Below are 26,751 nucleotides of genomic sequence, written 5' to 3' on the forward strand. Positions count from 1 at the left end.
TAAATGGGAAATCAGGAACATTGTAGAACAACTCTCTTACACAAATGTGTCACAATGTTGCACCACAGTAATGATCTTATCCTGCTGTCTGGCAGAGGAACATGTTAGACCATTCATCCATTTTCTAACCCGCTTATTCCAGGTCAGGATCATGGGGGGCTCGAGCTTATCCCAGCACGCACTGAGCGAGAGGCGGGAATACACCCTGGACAGTTCGCAAATCCATCTGAGGACACACATACCATGCACTCACATGCTCATACCTACTCATACACACAGAGCATGCAAACTCCATACAGAAAGGTCATGGCCAGGATTCGAATCCAGGCCCTTCTTGCTGTGAGGTGACAGTGCTAGTCGCTGCTCCACCGTGTCACCACTATGTGCTGCCCAATAATTCTGAACTGAAGACCAACTAAATGAGAAAGTGAATGTTCTGGAACCCCCCACATTTTAATATCTAAAACAAAAAATTAATTTAACTAATGGGTGTATACCTTTCAAAGCAAAATAAAGAAAAACCACAATACTGTTATGATATTATTTAACAATTACAATAATTTAGTTAATAACATGATTTATGTGCACATTTTCACAAAATAGCTTATTTTAATAAATTTCTATTTGTGTGTGTGTGTGTGTGTGCGTGTGTGTGTTTTTAAAGCAGTTTGTCACCTGTGACAAATATCACAATGCGCAGATTCCACAGATTCATATCCAGTATGTCTCAAGGTAGACAATCGATGTGATAAATTACCCTTGACTGTCAAATCTCATCTCCCATGTTCCATTGGAGAGCTATGTGTCACTCAAGGAAGAAGCCTGGCCTCAGTGCACAGCCCTTCAGTCAGTTTCTCAGGAATCTCGCTAAGGCCTCAGATACATGTGAGGATAGGGTTGACAGACTGTCAGAAGGTACGCGACTCGAGTGGCATGCCATCCACTGGTACGCGACTCGAGAATTTCCGGAAGTGAATCAAAGGAATCAGGAGTTGAAGGAGTCAACTCCGTCCCTATTTAAAAATGAAAAAATAAAAAATAAATAAAAGAATCAGCTGGTGCCACTGTGCGTTAACAGACTGGTAATAGACCATTCATTTGGCAATATAAGAAGGAATCATCAAATGATGATTTATCGAAGAACACTGAAGACTATTTTAACATGATTGAATTATTGTACAATCAAGATTGTGGTACCCATTAATGTTAGCGAATATAATTACATTAATATCCCTCTTTTGAGAACATCATTATGAACGATATGGAATTGAAGTACATAATCTTTTTGTTATGTTCAAAATTATTTCATGTCATTCTGTCATTCCTGAACACAACTAATTTACTAGTAATAATACACATTCACACGCAAATCACCTTAAAAACAAGGTGTTCTTTATTGCAAATAAAATATGCTGTTTTACATGACAGTAAGAATGGCCAATTCGAAAAAAAGTGGGGCAATTGAAATAAGACCACTAAGATAATTACTTGATTTACATCATGACAGTGCTTTCCAACAGACAGTACCTTTTAAAATGGTACTGCACTGTACATGACTCAATTTAAATAACAGTGAGGAAACAAATAGTGATTTACGATTACACATAGTTAAAATACAACTAAGTTCACAAAAGCCATCTTTGTAGAAGGGGCAAATGCATACTGGACTGTGTTATTGGCACAAAATGGTTCCTAGAATATTTAGTGTGGTTACACATATAATAAATGACAGAAGATATTGAATTGACCCTCACAGAACACTGTTATTTAGAAAAAGTGGTCAACGGTGTCAAAGGCTTTTGAAACCTTTTGATAATTTTGCCTTAAATGGTAACAAATAAATTAATTATGTTATAGAATTCTGAGTAGAGGGACTCCATTCAAACAGGAATTTATTGCCATTTATTGTCTTTTGCCATAATTGCCTTTGGCAAAGGAGTCATCAAAGGAATAAAATAGAACATTTTGAATTAGAATTTGTGCAATCAATTACTGCCAATACTGTCAGCACTGCCAGCATCTATTTTGCCAAATTTGCTTCGTCCCTATTCAGGAGGGTAAATGGATTTGGTCAGATGGCTCTAAAGTGAACCTCATGCACTGGACCTATTGAGGTGGATTCAACTGGATTTTACTGACTCTACAGCACAGAGAAAGAGGTATGATGTCCCCTGCCCATGGCAGCTACAGATTTGTCTGTGCTTTGAGTTCAGGTGCAGCTGGGTGGCTCTGAAGTGGAAAGCAGCTCTCCGACCTATCAGAAGGATGTGAGTTTGAAGCTCTGATTTCTCACCCTCTATTACAGTTACTTCTGTCACCTCTGGCCCTCAAATAAAGCCTTCCTAGGCACAGGAGGGGCCCAGCCCAAACAATATAAACCAGCCTCACACCATTATTCCTCCTTATCCAAACTTTGCAGATGATACCATGCACTCGGGCAGGTAGCATTCTCCTGGCATTCGCTAAAACCAGGTTCGTCCATCAGACTGCCAGAAAGAGACACATGATTCACCACTCCAGAGAACCTATTTCCACTGCTCATGAGTCCAATGGTGGTATGATTTACATAACACTAACCGACACTTGGCATTGCGCATAGTGATCTTAGGCATGTGTGGTTGCTCGGCCATGGAAACCCATTTTGTGAGGCTCCTAAAAACTTTTAGTGCTGACATTGCTTTCAGAGGCAGTTTGGAACTCGGTAGTGAGTTTTGCATTTTTGCAAATTTTGCCATTGTTCTTTTATGTTCTGTCACCAAGGCCCCTTGTATTATCATGAATTAAAACTTATGCATTGCTAATCATATGAGGTAAAAACAAATTAATTAAAAATAAGAAAATACTCACCCATAGAAATAATAGCAATACAGAGGATTACTGACAATGTGAAGGAGGCCATGATGGCTCTTCAGCTACCAGGAGAGACAAACAGATTCACGTCATCTATAAAGCAATGCATCAGTCAGTAAAAAGAAACAAGGTCAACGGCACTATGAATGGAGGGGCTGTTTTTACAGCTTCTCTGGTGCTTTACAATGTATCAAAATAACCCAACAATAAGCGCTCTGTTACCTTTTGACAACACGTTGAGTTTGGTGATTACGAGAGAGGTTTCCTTCTTTTGGTTCTGACTGAACCAATGCTGGTCTTTTAAATCTTTTGGGAAACTACCCCTGACTGGAGGGGTTGGGCTTAGGTATGGGTGGGGCAAAAACTGCCCGGGAGCACAGATGTATTGGATGTGCTCTTCAGACCAGCTCAAGAGCCACATACGCTGTTGAATAAGGAAATTCAAGGCCTGCTGGTGTCAAGCAGTTTGCGCCAATTGGCAAACATTAGTCAAAGGATAAAACATGCTGGAACATGCTGGATCTTTGCTACACGTTGGACTAAAATAAAATGAAATATAAAAAATACATTAGTAGAGATTAATACAGATGAATGTATGTCATTGGCAAGGCCTTTTCTAATTAATTATTTGAATTGATGAAATGAAAACAGGGTTAACATTAATTTTTAATTAATTTTAGAATTTAAAAAATGTGGTGATTTTCTGACCTTCACATATTGTATGTTTGGTTTAGGGTGATCATCAGCATACTAACATGAGCTGTGCCTTTTAAAAATTATTTTTACTTACTTATGTACACTTCATAGTCAAAAGTATGTGGAGACCCATTTTAATTGGCCATACCTATTGCTAACAGGTGCATAAAATCAAGCAAAGAGCCATGCAATCTCCAAACACTGGCAATAGAATGGGTCAAACATTGGCAATAAAATGGGTCGTACTGAAGAGCTCAGTGACTTTCAACGTGGCACTGTCATAGGATGCCACCCTTTCCAATAAGTCAGTTTGTCAAATTTCTGCCCTCCTAGAGCTGCCTCAGGCAACTGTATGTGCTGTTATTGTGAAGTGAAAACATCTAGAAGAAATAACAGCTCAGCCACGAAGTGGTAGGCCACACAAGCTCACAGAATATTACCGCAGAGTGCAGAAGCATGCAGCATGCAGCATGTAGAAATAAAAAAAATGGTGCCTATGGTTTGTCTCAGGGCAGGGGGCACTTGCTTCAGCATATGTTAGTGTCCATCTGTGCATGTCCCAGTGTTTTTTGAATTTTTCACTATATTTAATCTTTTTTTTTTTTTTTGGTTTCAACTGTTTCATATAGCCATTACAACTGTGGCACCGGGTTCTCTGTCATGGGTCACTGGGAGCGAAGAGCTTGGGGTAGGGCTGGCTCAAGGGCAGTCACCTGGGGTACAATCTGTCTGGGTGATGTGCCAAACAAAGGGAAAGATTTTAAAAAGTCCATGTGTTCTGTCCATGGTATTTGGCATATATATCTAATCGCTTAACTAATTTCTCATATTTTACACTATTTATATATGTTAAAACTGCAGTGATCTCTATAAATCTCTGAAATTCTATACAATTTAAAACTGTATGATACATGTGAAAAATATTGTTTGTAAACACTTAATTAACAATACTGTATTATAAAACTTCACTCAATTCAGTTCAATTTAAATGCTTCACTGGCATGCTGCATACTGCAAAATACATATTGCCAAAGCATAGTGATAAATGATCAATCATAGTAACAATACATCAAAAAGAACAAATATACAAAGCTGCAACAAAAACAGTATAAATAACAGTAATATTATATTTATTAACTGTTAAATATTATGTGATTCAGTTTATTATTATGTTTCCAATATGCACTGATGCATTATTGATAGATGTTAACTCATTGTCCCTCAGATTGTGGCACACCAAAACATACAGTTTTGAGCTGGGAGTGAGGTTGTTGGTCATTCCTGAAAGAACTCAGTTTTTGTTCACCTTCTCAGGGAGGGAATTTTGTTTTGGAATTTTGATGCCTTATTAAAGTATGTTTTTCTTATATTTTAATATTTTTCTCAATACAGAAGGAAGTGCATCTCTGTATCTACGTCTCCTGTCTTACAGTAAACACATATGTGTGATTTGTGTAACCATGTTTTTTTTGCATCTACCTTTTTCAGTTGCTAAGGTGTGGTCACTGAGCCTATGGTCTCTCTCTCTCTCTATTTCTCTCAGTTAAACTGTTTGTCTCTTGGAGGAAATCTGGCTTCAGTGTGGAGTGAAGAAGATGATCAGTTTCTTAAGGACCTCCAAAGGCAAACGGGCCATGACAAACCATTCTGCATTGGTCTGTCTGACACACGGTATTGTCATAATAATCAGCACAATTTGTAGAATCTTCACTTTTTACAATATGGTAAACACATCTTTTCTTTTGTTGTCATAGGAGGGAGAGCAGTTTATCTTGGGCATGTGACCCAAAAATTGTCCCAATTATCAGAAAAATGGTACAATCAGTGATCAGTTGTGACCATCATTAAAGCAGTTGTTTGAGATGGAACACTGAGCGGGAGGAAGGAATGTCTGACTGGGTGCAACAGTACCCTCCTGGTAAACTGTGCACTGACAGAGTCAATTTAGAGGTACAGTCATGTTGTTCATGGAATATGGCAGTCTGGTGGGAAAGATCAATTTGTTTGAGAGTAGAGAGATCAGAATACATGAAACATACAATTAGATTTAACAGCTGAAAAAAAATGACAAAAAATTGTTTTAACAGGCACACAGCACCACATTGCTTCAAAGCAATCTGCTTCATTCAAGTTACTGAAAAATGAACAACATACATTCCAAAAGAAACCATCATTATGTTTGGCATAAGACAAGGCACTGATATTGATATGATATAAGTTTTGCAACAGAGCTGAAGAAATCAAGAAAAAAACATTGTGCAGAAGGAAGTGTATTCATAATGTTTGAATCTTGCATTTATATTTAATCTGTGTCAGCCTTTCAATGTTTAAGCCTACACTGCTGCAAACTATTTAATTGTAATGATCAGTGTTATTTTTTTTAAAAACTATTTTTGTCCAAGTCATAGAATTTACATTTTGCTTAGAAAGAAGGAAGGTGACTGCTCAGCAGAATAAAATATCTGCTGTCTGTGCTTCTATGTACTGAAAGTAGAACCTGACAGTGTGGGAATATTACTGTCAATTATCACACATGCTTAATTAGTGGCGATTAAGGAAGATTACTTGGGAGGGGAAATGACCTCTTGGTGAGTGATGACTATTGCAGGTGAGAAAACTACCCAAGATAAGCTGTGTCCCTAGACATAGCCTTTTCGTACTCATCTGTGTGTGTGTGTGTGTGCCTGTGTCTGTGTCTGTGTATGTTGTTTTGATGCATTAATTGACTGATATTTTATGTGTATCTGATTTTTTTTTTTTTAGACAAATGTATATTGTGTTACTGCATTTTCCTCTCCCTTGTTCAGGAGGGAACATGGCTGTGGTTTGATGGTAGTCGTGTGGAATTTACAAGCTGGAATTCTGAAGAACCCAACAACTTGAATGGAGAGCACTGTGTTGTTGCAAACTATGGAAGTAAGCATTGCCTCCTTCTACCTATCATAACCTAGAAATAGTGGGTAGCACTGTCACCTCACAGCAAGAAGGTTGTGAGTTCGAATCTTGGCTTGGGGCCTTTCTGTGTGGCGTTTGCATGTTCTCCCTGTGTCCGCGTGGGTTTCCTCCGGGTACTCTGGTTTCCTCCCACAGTCCAAAGACATGCAGGTAGGCTAATTGAAGACTCTAAATTGCCCATAGGTATGAGTGTGTGAGTGAATGAATGGTGTGTGTGCCTGTGATAGATTGGCGGCCTGTCCAGGGTGTATTCCTGCCTCTCGCTCAATGCACGCTGCCTCTCGCTCAATGCACCCTGGGATAGGCTCCAGCACCCCGACCATGCTCAGAATAAATGGGTGTAGATAATGGATGGATGATAGAAATGCACGGATTCCTCTCATTTGTTTATCCACAGAAGAGAAGGGTTGGAATGATGTGCCATGTGACACAAGTACTCATGCTTCCATGTGTTCTTTGCGGTTGTTCTGATTTGGGCCTGAGCCGAGGATAATCAGCTCACTGATACCCTCTTTTAATAAAGTTCTCCAAGCATTCAATACTTTCTGTCCATGTGTTTGGTTTATATTATATTACATTTGGCTTGTATTAGAAGACAAAAAGTTAAGCTGTGGTTTGTGAATATATAGGTAATTGTTGTGGACAGAGTGTGGGCGGAGTGTAGCGCAGTGGGTAAGGAACTGGGCTTGTAACCGAAAGGTTGCAGGTTCAATTCCCAGGTAAGGACACTGCCGTTGTACCCTTGAGCAAGGTACTTAGCTGGAATTTCTTCAGTATATATCCAGCTGTATAAATGGATACAATGTAAAAATGCTATGTAAAAGTTGTGTAAGTCGCTCTGGATAAGAGCGTCTGCTAAATGCCTGTAATGTAATAATGTAATGTTGTGTTAGCTTATTGCACAAAGGAGACAATGCATACTTAATGGCAATTAACTACTTTGTACATTGAAAAGAAATAGATGACATACCATTATTTATTCAATAAAGTTGGTTACAGTACAATGGTGCCATGGTGGTAAGAGGTGACAGCATAGCAAAATGTGCAACTACCGCATGGCAACTACCGCATTTGTGGAGTTAACATTGTATTTGAGTTGCTTTTCTACCCACAGGAGGTGGTGAACCTTGCGACAGTTTCACTGCATTCCTTTTCGCGTACGTAATTTTCATAAGTGACTGTAGAACGGGGCTGTTTATTTACTACTGATATTTAGTTTATTTAGTTTATGTCCGTGAGACAAATGCAGTGACATGATTGGACTGAGGCTTAAGTGGCTTGTTATTGTATGCTGAAAAAGAAAATGGACCATGGCCTGTCACTGTATAATAAAAAGTAGGGTTCCCAGGGGAGGAGCTATTGCCATATTTCCACTAAAGTCCACCCACATTCTTCCTTTGCCAGTGCTCAGTCTTTCACAGAGCTTTCCCATTTTCATTTACAGGTACTGGCAGTCAGAGCTAATTAAACTGAGTTAACTCTTATCTAACATACGTTAAAAAAAAAGACCCAGGTCGCCCAATATCTTTACCCAATAGAACAAATAAAATAGGCATTAAAGATACAAGACACAGGGCTAAAGAAGGTAGATAAGGTCAATAATATTTCAGTCAATTTAACTAGCCCTCCACCTCCCTCCAACCCCAATTTGAAAAATGATTGGATAGACTACAAATAATTTAATTGTAATTAATGCAAAGGAGGCTATTTTAAGAAAAGTTGTGTCTAAGATTGAGTAAAATGTATCTTTTTTGGGTAATTGTAGGTAGAATTAAGTTTTTAAAAGTTTATACTTTGGATTGTTATTCAATAAATGGTAAATGGACTGCGTTTATATAGCGCTTTACAATTGATGCCTCTCATTCGCCAGAGCAGTTAGGGGTTAGGGGTTAGGTGTCTTGCTCAAGCACACTTCGACATGCCCAGGGCGGGGTTTGAACCGGCAACCCTCCGACTGCCCGACAATCGGTCTCACCTCCTGAGCTAAATCGCCCCGCCTGAGCTAAGTCAATGTGCATATATTGAATGAATTCTTCTCTACCTAAAGTTAAAAAAAAATGCCACATGTGGCCTAATACATTTGGCCTGTATATCTTTGAGGTGGAAGAGGAGAAGGGGGTTTGATGAGTCGAGGGCCAAAAATCATTTTTAGGTTAGGAAAATAAGAAAATTCAGGCCTGGGGGTCTGTGCTGACCTCCATGTGGTTTTTGAAAGAAATGTGGAGATGAAAAGCAATAAAAGGTTTCTTGTGCATAGAAGCTGAAAGTTTTTTTTCATAACATAACATAAAATGTATTCAAGGATGGAGTATATTTTTTATTTTTCATTGCTTTATTCTGACAGAAAACATGTACTGCATTAAATTCTCAGGGCTTTCACAAGGGCCTCTGGTTCCAAGCACCAAACTTCCCGAAGACAACAACAAGGTGTAAAATAATGCATGCATGTGTGTGTGTGTGTGTGTGTTTCTCTCTCTCTCCCATACATTCTAAGGAGACCAGATGGGTGAGATTGACCCTTCCCTTATCCTCCCTCTTGCATACCTGGGAGGAACCTTCTCACATAATGTGGCTTAAGAGGGAAAATAGTCACTCTAAACATGAAAAGCATAATTTAGAAAAATGAACAGCGTGTTAAAATCCTGGGATCACATCGGTGGTCGCAATGAATACCAGAATACCAGAACACAGTGGTTTCCCAGGTCCAAGTTTGGGAACCCCTGAACTACACTGGCACGTGAAAGGAAATTTTGTGTCGCCAAACAAAACATCTTACAAAAAACCAGACTTGACAAGCTGGCTTCCGTAGAACAACAAAGAGCCCAAAAGAATGTGCATTCACCTGTTAACAGCCAGATGGTGGGCTTGGAACATGTAGTATGGGTCTCTGTCTCTCCCAGGTGGCCAATGTAGTGAACAGCAGCCTATTCTCATTCACGAGGGAGGAGTTCTTAGGGGTTGCAGCTGAAAGTGCCATTGATCAAGAGATCAATGTGACATATACAGGTATAGTTGTGTGTGTATGTGTGTGTATGTGTGTGTGTGTGTGTGTGTGTGAGTCTGTGTATTCTCAGGTGCGCCTGTGTGTATATGTGTGTGTGTGTGTGTGTGTATACATCTGCAGGGTATATGAAGGTGTAAATGGATTCAATGTTCCTGACTGGTGTACTGTCTTTGAGTTAATCCTTTTCTGTCCACTGTGTGCACTCAGTGTGTGGTATTTCCTATATTACTCCAACAATTATTTTCTGCAATAAGAAGCTGAAAGGGATCACGATTTTCAAATGCCATTCTCTCAGGGCAGGACTGCACCACAAAGACAGAGTGCGCTATGCACACATCTTTTTATTTATTTATTTATTTTTATTTTTTTGATGCGAAACACCTCATGGACCTGGCTTGTAACTCATTCACTCATGTTTAGAAAACTGGAGATTCTCCACCAGGGGAAGCTATTATCACTCATGGTGCTTTGCATCAATGACACTGTGCCCTTGTTTTACAGTACTACTGTTTGGCCACCAGGGGGGATTTTATTCAGAAGTCAGGTGCCGCTATGTTACACAATTGTCTCTCACGCTGTGGCAGGCAATGCGTGGCAAATGTTTTGTGATTCCAGGGCCACACAACTTTCTTTCTTTGAAGAGAGCCTCATAATTTGCCTTGCATTTTGATACAATTTGGTTGACTTTAATTGACTAAATGAAATCTCTCCCTCTTTCCCACACTACTGTTGTCAGAGGTTACAGCCACAGAAACCTGGAGATAGAACTGGCCGACAAAGAGGACTCTGATGGGTTGTCACATGACAGATGTGGGCATGGGACTTCCTGCTCCTGTAGGAAATGCATAAGCCAAAGACCACAGAATAGGCACATTGGGACAATCATGGGCCTGAAATTTGTCCTCAGAAGCAATGAGGAAGTGGGCTGCTGAATAAAAGTGGCTGGCAGTGTGACCTGTGACCTTTAGGTGACAAGACCAGATCCTTACCCAAGGCAAAATGCTTTCCCATAGAGCATAGCAGCACATATAATTTATGTCTGTTTCTGGAATATGTAGATATAAATGGGGAAAAACAAGTAAATTGTGAAATTCAGGAAAGGCTGACAGTGTTCTTCTAATTCTCTTGTTGATTTTCTCTGCAGATTCCAAAAGCCTTTGTGTGTTTAAGCCTTTCTCTAAGCCATGATCTTGCTGCTGTCGGCTGAGTGATTAGCGCAAGTTTTATTAGTAACCTGTCAGGGTTCTGTTCCTGTTTTTTTCTTTTTGGGCTGCCAGAGGGCAGTAGTTCTGTGCCTCCTCCCTGTGTAATTGTATTATTGGTTCCTATTATTCTATTATTGTTTTTCAGTTGTGTCTAGTTGTCCCTTCCCTCTGTGGTCTGATTGTGCATTGTGCCCTCCTGTGTCTCATTAGTGTCTGGTCTATTTAAGTTCTTGTTCTCCCTGATTCGGGTGTTGGATCCTTGTGTGTTTCTGATTGTGTTCCACCCTGTGTGTTTCCACCCATGTTCTGCTTTCTACACATTTTTGGATTTTTTAGTTTTGCGTTTTGAAGTTTTATTTTTGTGTTTTTTGAGACTTACCCTGCGTGGCTTTGTTTTTGTATTCCTTGGTGTTTGTTCTTATTAAGAGTAAAGTCTTGTTTTGGATTTACCCCTTTTGGATTTTGAGTTTTTTTTATTTTTTTATTCTACGTTTGGGTCCATTCCCTCGCCTTACCTGACATAACCTAGGGATGAAGGAAAGAGTGCATCTATTGACAACCGTGATGAGGAACCACACTTAACTCCACAAGCCACTACAGGTAAATATTGGCTGTCTTACCAGGGTCATGTACACACAGGCACACTCCAAAAATGTATCATCCCACAATAGTGTGCGTGGATAGATGAACAGAATACAAACAGGGAAAGTTTCCTGTTTGCAGTGTCAAATGTTTGCGCACAATGTTACAACTTATTTCCTGTTTCATGTTGCCATCTTCAGTTAAGTAGAACAAAAGGTGCAGCAACAAAAACCCATCCTTGCTTACTTAGCTTTTATTTGTTCCTGATAATCCAGGAACACATGTTTTCTTTTGGATTAAAGGTTTAAACATTTCTGCTGTCAGTTTGAATCTTGTGGTACATTAATAAGCAACAGGGGAATAAGGCCCAGAAGATATTTCCTGTTCATGAGCTTGCCAGTGAATCTCCACCTATCTCTAACCATGAAATTAATTATGAAACAAATTTTACACTTGTTTTTCTGAACTACTTATATCCACAGTTTTGAACACATGTCATTGAGAAACTGAAAAACTAAGGACATCTGCGGTCAAACAGCCGTGTTCTTAAAAGAACATTATGACATGTCATGTTTTGTATTTTGTTTGTCACCCTTTTTGCCGCCAGACGGCAGCACTTCAGTTTTGTTTCAGTTCATCCCTGTGTTAATTGTATTGGTTTTCATTATTCTATTATTGTTCCCACCTGTCTTATCCCCTCCCTTTCTGGTTTGATTGTTCTTTGAGTTCACCTGTGTCTTGTTACCCATGTCTATTTAAGTTCTTTGTTCCCTGACTCGGGTGCTGGTTCATTGCGTTTCATGTGTGTTTCTGCCTGCCCGTGTTTTGACCTGCTTGTGTTTCTGACTATTTCTGCCTGTGTTTCTGTGCCTTTCTGCCTTTGTCTCTGCCTGTGCTTCTGCTGTTTGTTTTCTGTACTTTGAAGTTCTGTTGTCCTGAAGTTTTTTTGTATTCTTTTTTTAGTGTTCGTTATGTCCCTCGTGGCTCTGTTCTGTTTTCCTTTTATATTAAATTCTTGGTTTGAATTTTCTCCGCACCTGGGTCCTTTCACAAAACCCGACATAACTTCCTCCCTTTGTTTCATACTGTGAGTAACTTGTACATTCAAAAACCAGTTTTTCCTCAATACTGGAGATGTTCCCTAATATCCAATTGTTCAATCCGGTGATGCAGAATTAGTATCTAATTATAGATCCATTAGCATTTTACTTTCCTTCAAAGGCTCTTAGATTTTTACAGTAATTCGCTAGCTTGAAAATCAACATCTTCTAAATCTAAAAGACCATCAGTTTGAATTCCAAAAGCAACTCTCAACTGTATCTGCTGCTTAGCTATTCACTGCACACATCCACTTTTCTCTTAACAATGGTCACATCTCACAGCAAGCATTTTTCCTTTCTTCCTCCCTGTTCGTGAGGGTACATAGATTTGGCCAGATGGCTCTAAAGTCGACTTCATGCACTGGAATTATAGGGAGCCCTACAATGCGTGTGACAAGGACAGTGTGGAATGTGGCTACAAAGCATAAGCGCACACTCCTTAATACTACTGGGTGGACTGGATAAACTGGATCTTTATTGACTTCACTCTAATGTTGTAATGAAAGCACAGAGCAAAAGGAATGATATCTCTTGCGCATGGCTCTTCAGATTCATCTGCACTATGCATTCTGATGCAGCAGTTCTCCAACCCAGCAGTGGCCAACTGCAATAAGCTTTGCATCCTTTGGCAAGGGCTTATTACCTGTATATACAGTGAGGTGTGGGGCATAGAAGATAGAATCTCAATTTGTTTCATACTGCCCATTTAGTGAGAAATGCAAGCTTTGGGCCGTGCCAGTGATAATTCAGCTCAGCTGATGTCAATCTTCTTGTCCTGTTGCCAGTATAGGACAGCCCTGAGCCCCTGCTCTAACACACAGGCGTGAAACGCAATTTGTAAGTCAAAGTTTGGGTTTGGTAGCAGTAGTGGATTTGCATGCATGTTCACAAGTCACTCAAAGGTGTCCGGGTGTTTACTTGTTCATTCCACAGGGGTCCTGGAAGACAGCAGCAGGCCTTGTATCTTTTCTCTGTGCAGCTGAACTCGAGACTTTCCTGATTTTACTTGGAGCAGCAATCCGTGAGTCCTGGATGTACGACCAGTAGTAACTGAGGAAGCTGGCGATCCTTCTGACATCACTATCTATGGTGCCTTGGTTTTCAGGAACATCACAGCCTCTAGGTCCTTGGGGTCAATCTTCACCCCTTAAACTAACACTAGATGCCTCACATATTGAGCCTCCCAGCAGAAGGGTTCATACATCCCTGGTCGCAATTTCACACCATGTTGTTAGAGAGCCTGGAGGACTTGCATAGCACAGGACTGCATATTCCATTCACATGCTTGTCGAAGGACCTTACATAGCACGGGACATCCAAGAGTGTCATGCAACATTTGTCCCTGAGGGCACCCAGCATCACTATACTTCGCTTGAATGCTGCTGGTGTATTGGATAGTTCGAAGGGGATCCTCACTCATTCATTCAAGCCCCAGGATTGGGTAAAGGCAGTACAATGTGAGGAGCCCTCAGCCACGTAGCTCTGATGATAAGCTTTCCCCAGGGCTAAAATGCTGAACACAAATCCCACTTTCATGACAGCAGGTCACATCTATACACCAAGGACAACTGGTTTAGCTGGATGTGACCTCCAGGAAGATAACCCTCCATTTTTTTGCCCTGTCTGTGTAGATTCTCTGGTTTTTCTGGAAAAAAGGAGTTACATAGGGACCTGTATCTCAGGCTAAAATAGAAATACACCAATCTCAAGACCCAAAAAAGCAAGAAAGGTTGTTAAGTACCATCAAAGTTTGAGATTTATAATAAAATAAATAGCCTAATACAAAATAAGCCAATTTCTACAGTCAGTAGAGGGCTGCCAATGTCCCAGATAAATATAGTTTCCCCCAGAATAACCTGAACGTTTTCAAACACAGCCCCATGCAAGAATATCATGGCTTGACCACGCCTCTTCTGATGTGTCCCATGGCACTTTTGCCGAAGGCAGAAGCCATAGTAGTGTTTTGCAATGGAAATGAACTAAATATTGAAATTACGGCAAAAAGTATCCTGACATGTTATTTGTCAAGTCTTTGATGTACGATCACTTCAATAGCTTCATTGAAACATGCTGGGGGGCACAATTAGAGGCATATGCAAGAGCCCAGCCTTTCTACAGGATAATATACATGTTTTTGTGATTCAGGTGCAGTCGGCAGGTTTGAGTATGTTTTGAATTTCGGTAATTTGTAAATTAAATATTCTCTCAATTCTTTCTCATTATCACATATATAGAGGAGATACAGCTGTTTCAATCAAATGTAAGTTCCAGCGCAGCCTCTATTCTCTGGTGAACTCTGCTGTACTTCATAAAAGGTTTCTGAGTTTTCTGTTTTAATATAAACATAAAAAAACCCAGACAGAAAGTATTGCATTCTTAAGGAACTTTATTAAGAGACACACAGCAGCCTCTTCATGAGCTGATTCGCCTTCATGCAGGGCCAAATCAGTTATTGGATCTCAAGGAACAGATGGACGGATACTTTCGGTCACATTTAACATCGTTCCAGTTTTTCTTGCCTATGGGTAAAAAATAAGAGAGAGGAATCAGGTTACGCCCATCATATTTCTCCTGCAGCGATGGAGATAAGGAGAGAATGCCTACCTCCATAGTTTGAGTGCACACAGTCCTCTTTGCCCCCAAAGTTGTTTGGCTCTGCCGGATTCCACCTTGTATAGTCTTTACCGCTTGCTCTTGTACCATCGGACCACAGCCATGTTTTCTCCTGAACAAGGCAGAGGCACATCAAGATGCATCAGCAAAATGTGCATTTTTCACAGAAAAGCATTTACATGTAAAGTGTCAGTGTATTTATTAAGGGTGGGTACAGGCAATGGATTTATCGATTACTCGTCGGATACGCGCCTACTTAATATTCTCATGAAGCTTATGCATGTACAGATATCTATAAATGAACTTGGTTGCATTTATTCATTTATCATACAGTATGTAAAAAAGAAACAGGATATTCATCTAATATGAACAGACCAAAGCAAATACATATTTTTAAACGCATGTTTTGATTGAAATTATACTTTCTGTGGGAAAGCCATGACATATGTGGCTTGAGGTCTGAGGGTCTGAGCATTATACAGTTTGAATGCCCTGTGCTGAGGAAAATTGCCCCAGGCATATTTACTACCCCCATCAATTGTAGTAAAAACTCACATTTCAAAATATGTGATTCCATTGCAATGGAATAGTTACTAACTGTAAGTATTCCAGCAAATATCTCATAGCCTATATCACTTAGCAATGGATATATTGTTCTATTACCTCAACTGGTTTACCTAATATTAAAGTTCTGTTTTGTTTTAAGTCAAAATGGTCTCAATGCTTGTTTATCACAGATGGCTAGCAGGCCAATATTTGAAACAGAGCCTAAACTTTAAGAAAGAAGAAAACTGATTTGGAATCAAGTGCATTATGAGATCACTCGATCTGTGAAATAACTGAAAATCACCATCCCTGGTATTTGTGCATCACATTTAACAGCACACGCAAACACAGATTTAGTAAGTAATTAAATACTATTAAAGACAAGACAGAATACAAGATGTCTTTACCATATTCTAAACAGCGAGGATTCAATAAATTGAGCAGAAGCCCTCCCACAGTACCTTGTGGGCATCTGACAGTCCAATCCAGAATGGGCCATTTTTATCATCCAGAGTCTTATGGAGATGCTTAAGAAACTCATGTTCATCTTCATTGTGCTCTGAGACCAGATTTCCCCCAAGATGCAGACAGTTTAGCTGAGAGAGGGAGAAAATTGTGTTTGTTTTCTGTTTCTTGTCATTTTCATAAAATTGCAAGTGGCCAATATCTAATGCATGTGTAGCTTTAATGATAAAAATCTTTTGGGAAATGCGTAGTGAAAACAAACTCTTTGTTCACGTCATTTAGGCTACATTGAATCATTCAATCAAACAGTAGAAACTAAGCTGTAAGCTATTTTTTTTTAAATTTTACTCAAACATTGATCGTCATTGCAATATGCAGACATCAGGGAGAGGGTAGAGGGGAGAGAATGGCAGCACTGCAGTGACTGGGCCAACATATAGCCCACAGCACAGCAAGAACAGCATCTTTAAACACCGCAGAAAGTGAACTGCTCCTTTAAGATTTTACCTCAGCATCAAGCCATGTCTTCTTTTCAGCCACGTGATGGAAACAGCGGTCTTCGTAGTTAAACCAACCTTCAGGGCAGGAACCCTGACAAAATTCTATCGCAGCACCTTGACACACTGAGAGCACACACACAATATAACATCACTGGTCTGCTGGCTAGTTTGCTGGGAACATCTCTGACATAAAAACCACAATAAGGATCCATGCCTTGTTGAAGAGTCTCATATTTCTTTCATACAGTGTGCCCTCGCAAAACTGCTATAATGTCCAATGAATGTAGTTGCCAATGACCATGTTATGCACTTTTGTACGTTGTTTGGATAAAAGGGTCTGCTAAATAAATAAGTAATTTAATGTAATAATGTCAGGGAAAACTGTCATGTCCAAACATGTCATAAGAACCATTGACTAAGAACTGACATTATGCATGTTACAATAAATCAGCAAGCACTCAAAACATTTGAATCCAGGAAGGCCAGGTTTCGCCACTCCCACATAGAATGTGGCTTACAGCTAGAACATCAAAGAGATGAGTATTAGAGTATTAGCCGTTTGTTGTTTTATATTTTGTGACCAAGTCCTTTCGTTTTTTGTGAAATACATTGTGACAATATTAGACTCTAACACTTTCACCTGGAAAGAATGTAAGTCAGAACTCACCCAAAGTCATGCTGGACACAACAGCAAGAAAGAGGAATGCGGACAGTGTGAAGGAGCCCATGATGACTCTTTAGCTGCCAGAAGAGATAGATACATCGACATCATCCATAATGCAATGCAAGGTCAATAAAGAGACACAAGATCAATAGAACAATGATAAGATGGGCTGTTTTTACAGCTCATCTGATTTTTTATATTGTATCAAAATAAGCCAAGAATAAGTGTTTCGTTACCATATGACAGCACGTTGAGATTTTGCGTTTTCTTCTTCTTGTCCTGACTGAGCCGATCCTGACCCTTTATATATTTTGAGTGGGGGGCCTGACTGGGGTGATGGGGTTAGATATGGATGGGGAAAAAACCATACAAATATGCATTTTATTCAAACCATCCACACAGCCAGATCCGCTGTTCATAAAATAAGAAAATCCAGGGACCTGAGGGTGTCTTCCTCAGGCCTTGAGTTTCAGGCTGTGTTGCTGCTTTGCAAACAAGTGTCTGAAAATTTTCTGGTGGAGAAACTTTCTATTGTGGTGTTGTATTCAGGAAATGTGTTGTGACTGACTTAGCAATGTGCAACTTTATTTGAGTGTATATCATTGATTGGTTAACACTAAAGTTTTTTCCTGCATTTATGTTTTTGTTTTCTTGCCTTGCTCATGCAATCAAAGAATGGGAGCTGATAGTGTTACCTAGCAACTCAATTCCAGCTTGGAAAAAAAAAGAAAAATGACAGGCTAGTTTTCATATCAATTACCTCTTTAAAATCTGCTGTTATGCAGCAATAGAGTAACTTTGACAATAATAATAATAATAATTTGAAAGTAATTTTCACAATGATGCATTACCCTTATCTCAAGCAGCTGTCAAGTCTTTCCAAGTTGATTTTCATACCGTACAGAAATGAATGGAAATCGATGGCTGTCTGGAAGGCACCAAGCCTAATTTTAAAGACAAAGTGTGAACAAATGTGCTTGCATTTGATAAATTTTACTGTTAGATCAACCAAAACAAATAAGAGAGCCAAGATGAAGTAATGATGTCACTGCATAAGTATGTGTATATGCTCACGTTCACTATTTTTTTATCATGGCAGGCTGGCAGCTATTCACTAGGATGTAGAGTTGCACATTGTGTCGTCATACCTGCTGTGGCAGCTATTGTGTGTTTTTCCTTTTTGCTTCTTGTTTTGTCATGCTCGTTGTTGTAACTAGCTCTGAAAAGTGAGTGAATTGATGCTATAGGGCGTGCATGAAGCCTTAGTATGGTATTTGATTATTGGGGCTTGTTGTCAGTGCAGATGATTATGTTAATTGTGTACATCTTGGTGCGTCTTTGGGTGTTGTGGGGCACAACACCCAAAGATTGGGATACACATATATTTTAGTATCCCAATCTGACCCTGCTAAACACATGAACTCCTACTGTGTTACTGGGCAAATTACTGAAAGATATTTTGCACAGTGTGTCTGAGAGAGAGAAAAAATTAACCTGCACAAAGCATTATAGTCAGATTTGCAACAGGCTATAAATTCTAACTTCAGGGTTATTATTAAATCATATCTGCTGAGGAAATATAATTAGGCTTTAAATTGCATTGTAAGATATTCTTTTGTAATAAAATATAGACTGGTGAAATATAATGCCACTATATACTCAAATAAGTTTACAAATAAGCAAAAGAGTTACCATTAATACCTTCTTGTGGTAAAAAAACAAAAAACAAAGACAGTGTAGATAGGGAATCTAATTATGCCTTCACTATATTTGAAAATTCAGGTCATTTTAGGTTGAAGTCAGTGAACAGGTTACAGAAATACTAAGAGCAACATTTACAGAAATGCTATTTGGTCAATAACACATTAATGTTGGAGCAGGAATGAGAGAAGAAGTAGGCAGGGTTGCAAACTTGTGAAAGTTGAAAAAGGTGGCAGGTTTGGAAACCTGACTGTGTAGGGGGGTTGGCGGCATCATCAACCGGATGAAAATTTTAACAATTTTAACAGTCAAATGCAGCATTCTGAGGGGGGAAATGGGGGTTGGGGGGCTGACATAATTCAGGTCTAAAACTTGTTTTAAAATTACATTTAACATTTATAACTGGCAGACACAGATAGAAACTAAGTCGGTAAGTTCGTATTGGTATCCCTAAACGAAATTCAAGGATATTCAAGCACTTTTTTTTTGCAGAACTATTCGTAAACAATATGGGAGACAATATGAATGCATCACTACCTTCAAATAAGTGTTTCAAATGCCTGAGTGGAAAGTTAAAAGATATAATTTCAAACTGACAGTTAATTAAACCACAACCACGATCCCTAGCATGTCTGAAACTCATCTGATTAATGTTTTAGACACTCCAAGGAACCCATTTCTCCTTACGTTTATTCAGTCAGAATAATTTGCTTTTGCAAGATTTGCATGGAGATTTGTATTACCTTATGTTCAAATAATGGCAATTTTTTGCCGTTCCTGTAATATTTACAATCCAGCAACAATTTGAATTATAATACAACAATGTGACACTTACTTGATTCAGAAATTAGACATTTAGAAAAATCTGATTCATCACATTCCAAATCATTTAGTATCTGTTTTGGTTACACTATTTTAAATTCCCCACTGCCTATGAGCACATATGGGAATTGTATTTTTTCCCATTCGCTAGTTTAGCAATGTTTGTTCACGGTGCATAATTTGCTAATTTAATAATTCTATTTTATTCTACTGGAGCTCCATAAAGCATTTATATATTTGTATTTAAATTAGTACCACTGGTTGTACCAGCTTACTCCTACCCTCGAAACAATGAGTAAAGAATTCGGAATATATTATTTTTAATAGTTGACTATAAAAATAATAAACAGAAAACATTAATTCATGCAGGAACTTTAAAAAATGTGCTCCCCCCCCCCCCCCCCCAAAAAGGGATGTAATAACATTGCACCTATCAATACATATAACACTTTCATTGGCTGTAGTAGTAGCCTTTTACTGTTTTTATAATATCTCAGGTAGCAAAAGAACGTTGAATCAAAACTGAATTTAGATCGTATGGGTTTTTATTAGTTATCGATTAATATTCACATTTGAATCAACATTGTTTTTTGGGTGGATATGTCAGTATTGTTCTTCGTTGAAAAAACTGTATTGAATCAACATTGATTTTATGTTTGGTTCGTCAACATCTAACTTTGGTTAAACACATGTTATTGAATCAACATTGAGAGTTATTAGGTTGATTAGGTCATTAGGTTGAGAGTTTCTTGGCATATCGAATGGAACTGCACAGTAGATGTAATCATGGCATTTTTCAGTTTGAACATCATCTCATCTAAACAAGAAGAATTTACATGACTGGGATAAGTGGGCTGTTTTTTATATTGACCTAAATTTATTTCATATAGCTCATTAATTCCCTGATAAAAATACTTCTGGTTTCCTATAGGATCAGATTCCCATAATACAAATCCTATAGTCATGTATATGACTGTAATATAATATAATAATGTGCATATTGCAACAATACAGTTTAGAATTTGCAACATAAACTTAAGGTGAATTGTCTGTTTTGAATGAAACTCTGTACTCTGTAAATAATAGATGCAGAGAAATGTCTGGAAATGTGCACATGGGGTAACTGCATCGAAGGAAATTCATCTACAAAAAAACCAATGCTATATTTTGTGGCAATGTGTGAATCCTTGTGGGTTGAGATAAAACTAACCCCTCTGAACTAAATTAATATAACTAGCTACACAGTGGCAAGCTTGCAAGCAGAATTACATCTCTTACCTTTAAAAGTACCTTATTGATGGCAACTGAAATTAAATTCCTGTATACTGTAATACATTACAGTGCAAGCTTCTCACAAAAATCTCAGTTTCACTCAAGTTGAGTCCTGAGCAACAAACCCAGCCACGTTTCAGGCTATACTGAAACACTGGCTTTTAGATAACGTACCCCTGTAAAGAAAGTTGTATAGGCAGGGTTGTATGTAGCTCACTCTATGGACCTTTTTTAGTATAATAGGAAGTGTGTATTTTAACCTTTTGTCAGAACAAAGCCTGTTAATGCCCAATGTGAATGTTTACAGTATATTGACGTTTTTTGTGCTTTTATAATGCGCTAATGCCGTACTCCACCATCTTGTACGCGCACGCACATACACACCTCCATGACATCTAGCTACAGCAAGGACCACAATGGAAATAAGTCTTGTGACTTTTTGTGTTATCCTTGATGCTCTTTTAATTGTGCATGTACATTGGTGTTAGCAACCATGTAATTGTCCTTTAAAGTGAATCGTAAAATAAATAAACTAAACTAAAAAGCTAGCATGACAGGGTAGCTACATGAAAATGCATGATTCTTTTACTGTCATAAACCAAACATCTTTTAACAATGTATGAATTTGCATGTTTAAGTACTGTCATGATGGAGACAGGTTATGCCAAAACCTGGCTGGAGGTACCAAATGTGGTAAATGAAGTCACATGCGTCACTCATGGGGGAGACCGGGGATGATTGAACACTTTCTGTTCCAGCTTGTATATGTAATGATTGTGCTAGAGCTCTCAATATTTACTGTAAGCTGTTGCATCCATCAAGACACCAGAGATGGCACTAAGATAAGAAGTAGGTTTTTACTGAACATTAGGAATTAACTTCCATGCTTGAACAACACCACTTTCTCCTCCAGTTCTCTACCAGCTTCCTGGTTACATGTCACAGTGACATATTATGTGCGTTATTTGAAACCATTACACCCCTTTCCCCCAGTTCACAAAGTCCTCAAAGCCCCATGGATGGTGGAGCTCCCTTGTAGTGGGGTAGTGGGCACAGGTGCAACCATGGCCCCAGAAGGCCCTCATCAGGACCAAGGGGAATGGCTACCTCCAGTGCTTTGGACATTGGCAACGTGGGCAGAGCTGACTCGGGATGATCTGTGAGGTGATGGGTCTGTAGGAACATAAGGCTCCCGTGAAGCAAAACAGGCATGGGGTGCCACACAACCACACAGCTGATCCATGTGGCGATGATCCCCTTGCCATGTGATGTCTTTCCTCTATATGACACTGGGCCAGTAGCATCCACAATGACGGCTGGGACCCATTTGTGGCCACCTGTATAACTTCTCATGTAAAACTTTTCCTCTGGCTGAACGTTCCTGGTCGTACTCTGAGTTTTCTCAGTATTATATTTTGATGCAGCTTATCTGTGAAGTCGGGGTCCAGTCTATCCAGGGCAGTGGCCATTTCCTCAGAAGTTTAGCAGGGCTTTTTCCAGTTTAAGAATTATGGGTGACATGCTTTGACATTAGGAACCTGGCAGGGCACAACTGCCAATCACCAACAGTGATTTTGGATAAGGCCTTATAAATAGACTAGAGGATGGCAAAATCACGCAAGTGAATGGGACCAGAGGAAGCACTGGAATTACTGATGAATGACTATCATGGACGTGGCATGCGAACTATTTGAAAATTACATGAAATTGAAGACAGCAGCAAGCAGCAAGAAAGAAAATAGTTTTGCAACATAATGTTTTACGATCTTTATGAAATTAGGTCGATGTGGGTGCTGAAATTGGTACTGTGATGCTTGATGAGCCTGCCGCCACTGGGCGCCAGGCTTGGCAGTTTAAGACCGTAAAAAACATGGCATTTCATTGTCAGAGACGATCATGTCTGGCAACCCATGGGTCATAAATAGGAGCTCCTACATTTCAGAATTAAGTGTTACAACCAGACCCGTACCAAGCAGCCATTACATAGCCAACTATTTTGGCATGTGGTTTTGAAGCTAGCATGAATTTTTAAGCGTCACATTTGACTAGAGAAACTGCTTATCACTGTCATAGAAGTTGAAGCATTTTACCTATAATACTATACTATACTATGCAAACCAAAAAATGTGCAAGTGCTTTATTTTCAAAGTAAGTTTTTTGGTGTAAAAAAAACCCCAATATTTCAGAGTCATCAAAATTCTCCTGTGAGCTCAAGGGGGATATCTGATGTCTTCAGCAGTTTCTTTTGGCCTCCATAATTTGCTCTTGCCATCACTCTGATACAAGTGAATCTTGGTCTCATCTGTACACAATACATTTTTCCAGAACTCTGCAGGTTCTTCTAGGTACTTGGCAAGCTGTAACCTGGCCATCCTGTTTTTGCAGCTAACTAGTGGTTGCATCTTGCAGTGTAGCCTCTATAGTTCTATATGTGTAGTCTTCTATACACAGTAGTCTCTGACACATTCTGGCCCGCCTCCTGAAGAGGTTTTTTTTTTTTCAAGATGGTGAGAATTCTTCAGCCAGAAACTATAAAGGTCTTCCTAGGCCGATAAGGGCCTTTGCGATTACTGAGCTCACCAGTGCCCTCTTCTGAATGATGTTCCAAACAGCTGATTTTTGTAAGTCTGTCTCTGCGTTTTTTTGTTTTCTTTTTCATATTTCTCAGCCTCATCATGGCTTCCTTGACTTTCATTGGCACAACTCCTCATGACAAATGTCAATAACAGACTCCAAAGGCAACCAAAAACCTTGAATCAAGATTAGGTGCTGAATTTTCTCATATGTTTGCACTAAGGAAGCAATTGAACACACCCAACTAATTAGAAACTCCTGTGAAGCCAATTGTCCTTCACTAGTTGGTTCCCTGAAATGGGATAAGGGAAATTAAAGTGTCTTTTCTCTGGTGTTGGTCAGTCTGTACTTCATAAAGAGAATCTGTGTTTTTTTAATACCAAAAAGAAGAAGAAGAAAAAATATATACACACACACACACATATATATATATATATATATATATATATATATATACACACACACAGAAATTATTCAATGCATCAGGAACTTTATTAAACCATAATCCCAGAGATTTCATTTTAAAGCATCTATAGTCATCCAGAAAATATTCACAGATGGAAAAAGAGTGGTGGAGACTTTGGCAACTTTAGTTGCCACAACTTAAATGGGTGTAATGTCACCACAAGAGGCCAACGTGACAGAATAGAAAGCAAGCTTCTGTATTACGAGCTACATGGTATTATGTGACAATAGTAGCAAGGCCAGTGGATAAAATTTCAAATCTCATTCCAGATGGTTGGTCGCTAGGTGGTATTCTGCTGGACCTGCTGGATGTCAAGACAAGATGGATTTACGTACTTGCGTCACATACAGTCTTCCAGTGGTTTTGCTATGGGTAAAAATGAGTGAATTAATCAGTACATTTCCACCAGTCTCTGTGGTGATGGGAGAAGAAGAGAATGCCTACTCCATATCCAAATTATCGCACACAGTCCTCTTGCCCACGCTTGTTGGGCTCTCCGAATCCCATTGAAAAGTCCCCTTCAACGCTTGCACTTGTACCATCAGACCACAAGCCATGATCTCCTGAACAAGGCAGAGGCAAATCACAATGCATTACACAATTTGTATTGTCTAAATGCACTCAGTGTAAGTATCATGGATTGCTACATCACATTTAGCAACACACACAAACACAGACTAAAGACTATTAAAGACAATTTACAACAGAAAACAATATGCCTTTACCATGTTCTAAACAGGAAGAATTATACAAATTATTCAAATCCCCTTCCAGAGTACCTCGTGCACAGCTGACAGTCCTATCCAGAATGGGCTGTCTGAACTGTCAAGACCCTTATGGAGCTCTTTAAGAAACTGATGGTCGTCTTCACTGTGCTCTGAGGCCAGGTTTCCCCCAAGATGTAAACAGTTTAGCTGAGGGAGGGAGAGGGGGAAGGAAAATGTATGTTAATGGTAGAAGGTCCTGGGTTCAAAACCAGGCTGGGCCTTTCTGTGTGGAGTTTGCATGTACTCCAGTTTCCTCCCACAGGTAGGCTAACTGGAGACTCTAAAGTGAGTGAGTGAATGGTGTGTGTGCCCTGCGATCGATTGGTGGCCTGTCCAAGGTGTATTCCTGCCTCTCGCCCAATGCATTCTGGGATTGGCTTCAGCACCCCTGGCGACTCTGCCCAGGATAAGTGGGTATAGATAATGGGTGGACATAATATCTTATTTTTGCAACCCGTGCTCAAGGAAATTGTGGAGTGGGGCATTACGACTCGAGTCCTCGGGATTGAACAGTTTGGTGCTTGATATAGATTGCAATATAAATACAGAGTTTTATGTTCATACATGTGAATAGATGATACAAATGAATCTGCTGTTATGTATAACCTCTGGAACCATAACAATGTACAGGCTGGTGTGAAGTCAATTTGCGTGTATTTTCTTGCTTTAAATTACAAATCCAAAACAGACACTCAAGTGCCTTTAGGTCTTCAGACACTTATGTAAGTCTCGAGAATACCCTGCGTTGCGCAAAAAAGTGGGACAATAGACACTTCAATGGAAACAATATCTTTAAAAGCTCAAGGAAGTGAACTTTAAGATTTTACCTCAGCAACAATCCATGTCTTCTTCTCAGCGACATGCAAGAAGCATCGGTTATTATGTTTTGCCCAACCTTTAGGGCAGGCACCCTGACACAATCCAATCACAGCCCCGTGAGATACTGAGGAGCACATACATACAATATAACACTGTTGGATTGCCGGTCGGTTTTTTGGTCACATCTCTCAAACCCACAATAAGGATCAATGCCTTGTGGATCATATTCATTTTACACAGTGTGCCCTCGCAAAACTGCTATAAATGTAAGGGCAAACTATCACGTCCAAACAGTTCATCCAAACTATTGACTAAGAACTGACACGATTCTCGTTACAATAAATCAGCAACAACTCAAAGTAGTTGATTTTGGGGAGGCCAGGTTCCACCATTCTCTGTGATTTAGCAACTGGCTTATACCTAGAAAATCTACTTCCTGTCCATTTATTGACTTCAGCTAAACAGAGAGGTGAGCATTAGAGTATTAGCCAATTGGTGATTTATATTTTGTGACCAAGGCTTTTATATTTTTATGATATACATTGTGACAATATTATAGTATGACACTCTCATCTGAAAACAACATGAATCAGGACTCACCCAAAGCCATGCTAGAGAGAACAGCAACACAGAGGAATGCTGGTAATTTGAAAGAAGCCATGATGGGTCTTTAGCTGCCAGGAGAGTCAGATACATCATCATCACATAATGCAATGCATCGGTCAATAAACAGACACAAGATCAACAGAACAAAAAGGAGGGGGCTGGTTTTTTTTTTTTTTTTTTACAGCTCATTCAATGTTTTATATTGTAGAAAAGTAAATAAAGAACAAGTATTCAGTTACCGTATGATGACACGTTGAAATTGTGTGAGTTTTCTTCTTGTTATCTTGACTGAGCCGATCCTGGCCTTTTATATATCTTGATTGGGGGACTTGACTAGGGAGATGGGTTTAGGTATGGGTGGGGCCATCAGTGACTATGGATATATGCCTTATTCAAACCAGTCACATTCAGTGTTCATCCACTAAGCAAATTCAGGGCCTGAGGGTGTCTTCAGTCACAGGCAGTCGGTGCTAATTTTCATGCAAGTGTCTAACGATGGAATTCAAGAATGTCCTGTATTTAAATTACTAATTTGTCTTAAAAT

General features: G+C 39.3%; 1 protein-coding gene and 1 long non-coding RNA gene across 3 annotated transcripts; one reads left to right on the forward strand and one right to left on the reverse strand.

The window, feature by feature from the left end:
- Positions 1-4,196: 4,196 nt before the first annotated feature.
- Positions 4,197-7,040, forward strand: LOC135260346 (uncharacterized). Its single transcript, XR_010331537.1, has 2 exons — positions 4,197-6,462; positions 6,899-7,040. It is a non-coding gene; the product is annotated as an uncharacterized LOC135260346 (long non-coding RNA).
- A 7,718-nt stretch (positions 7,041-14,758) lies between these two features.
- Positions 14,759-26,572, reverse strand: LOC135260899 (lactose-binding lectin l-2-like). 2 transcript variants are annotated; one of them, XM_064346611.1, is made up of 6 exons: positions 26,447-26,572; positions 26,202-26,275; positions 25,610-25,725; positions 24,795-24,929; positions 14,997-15,117; positions 14,759-14,911 (listed from the first exon to the last, which is right to left on the reverse strand). In XM_064346611.1, the coding sequence occupies exons 2-6, from the start codon at positions 26,260-26,262 to the stop codon at positions 14,838-14,840; spliced, it is 507 nt and encodes a 168-aa protein (XP_064202681.1). In that variant the 5' UTR covers positions 26,263-26,275; positions 26,447-26,572; the 3' UTR covers positions 14,759-14,837. The 2 variants fall into 2 exon arrangements, with proteins under 2 accessions (XP_064202681.1, XP_064202683.1); XM_064346613.1 differs by lacking the exons at positions 24,795-24,929; positions 25,610-25,725; positions 26,202-26,275; positions 26,447-26,572 and adding exons at positions 16,013-16,147; positions 16,524-16,639; positions 17,184-17,257; positions 17,417-17,499.
- Between the last annotated feature and the right edge of the window lie 179 nt (positions 26,573-26,751).

This window comes from Anguilla rostrata, chromosome 8 (genome assembly GCF_018555375.3).
Source record: "Anguilla rostrata isolate EN2019 chromosome 8, ASM1855537v3, whole genome shotgun sequence".
Lineage (NCBI taxonomy): Eukaryota > Metazoa > Chordata > Actinopteri > Anguilliformes > Anguillidae > Anguilla > Anguilla rostrata.

Excerpts from the sequence above, each read along its gene's own strand:
- LOC135260899 (XM_064346611.1), bottom strand. The coding sequence starts at position 26,262 with ATGGCTTCTTTCAAATTACCAGCATTCCTCTGTGTTGCTGTTCTCTCT. Across the intron at positions 24,930-25,609 it reads AGACATGGATTGTTGCTGAG|CTAAACTGTTTACATCTTGG; the intron begins GTAAAATCTTAA and ends TCCCTCCCTCAG. Across the intron at positions 15,118-24,794 it reads GACTGTCAGCTGTGCACGAG|GAGAAAACATGGCTGTGGTC; the intron begins GTACTCTGGAAG and ends TGCCTTGTTCAG.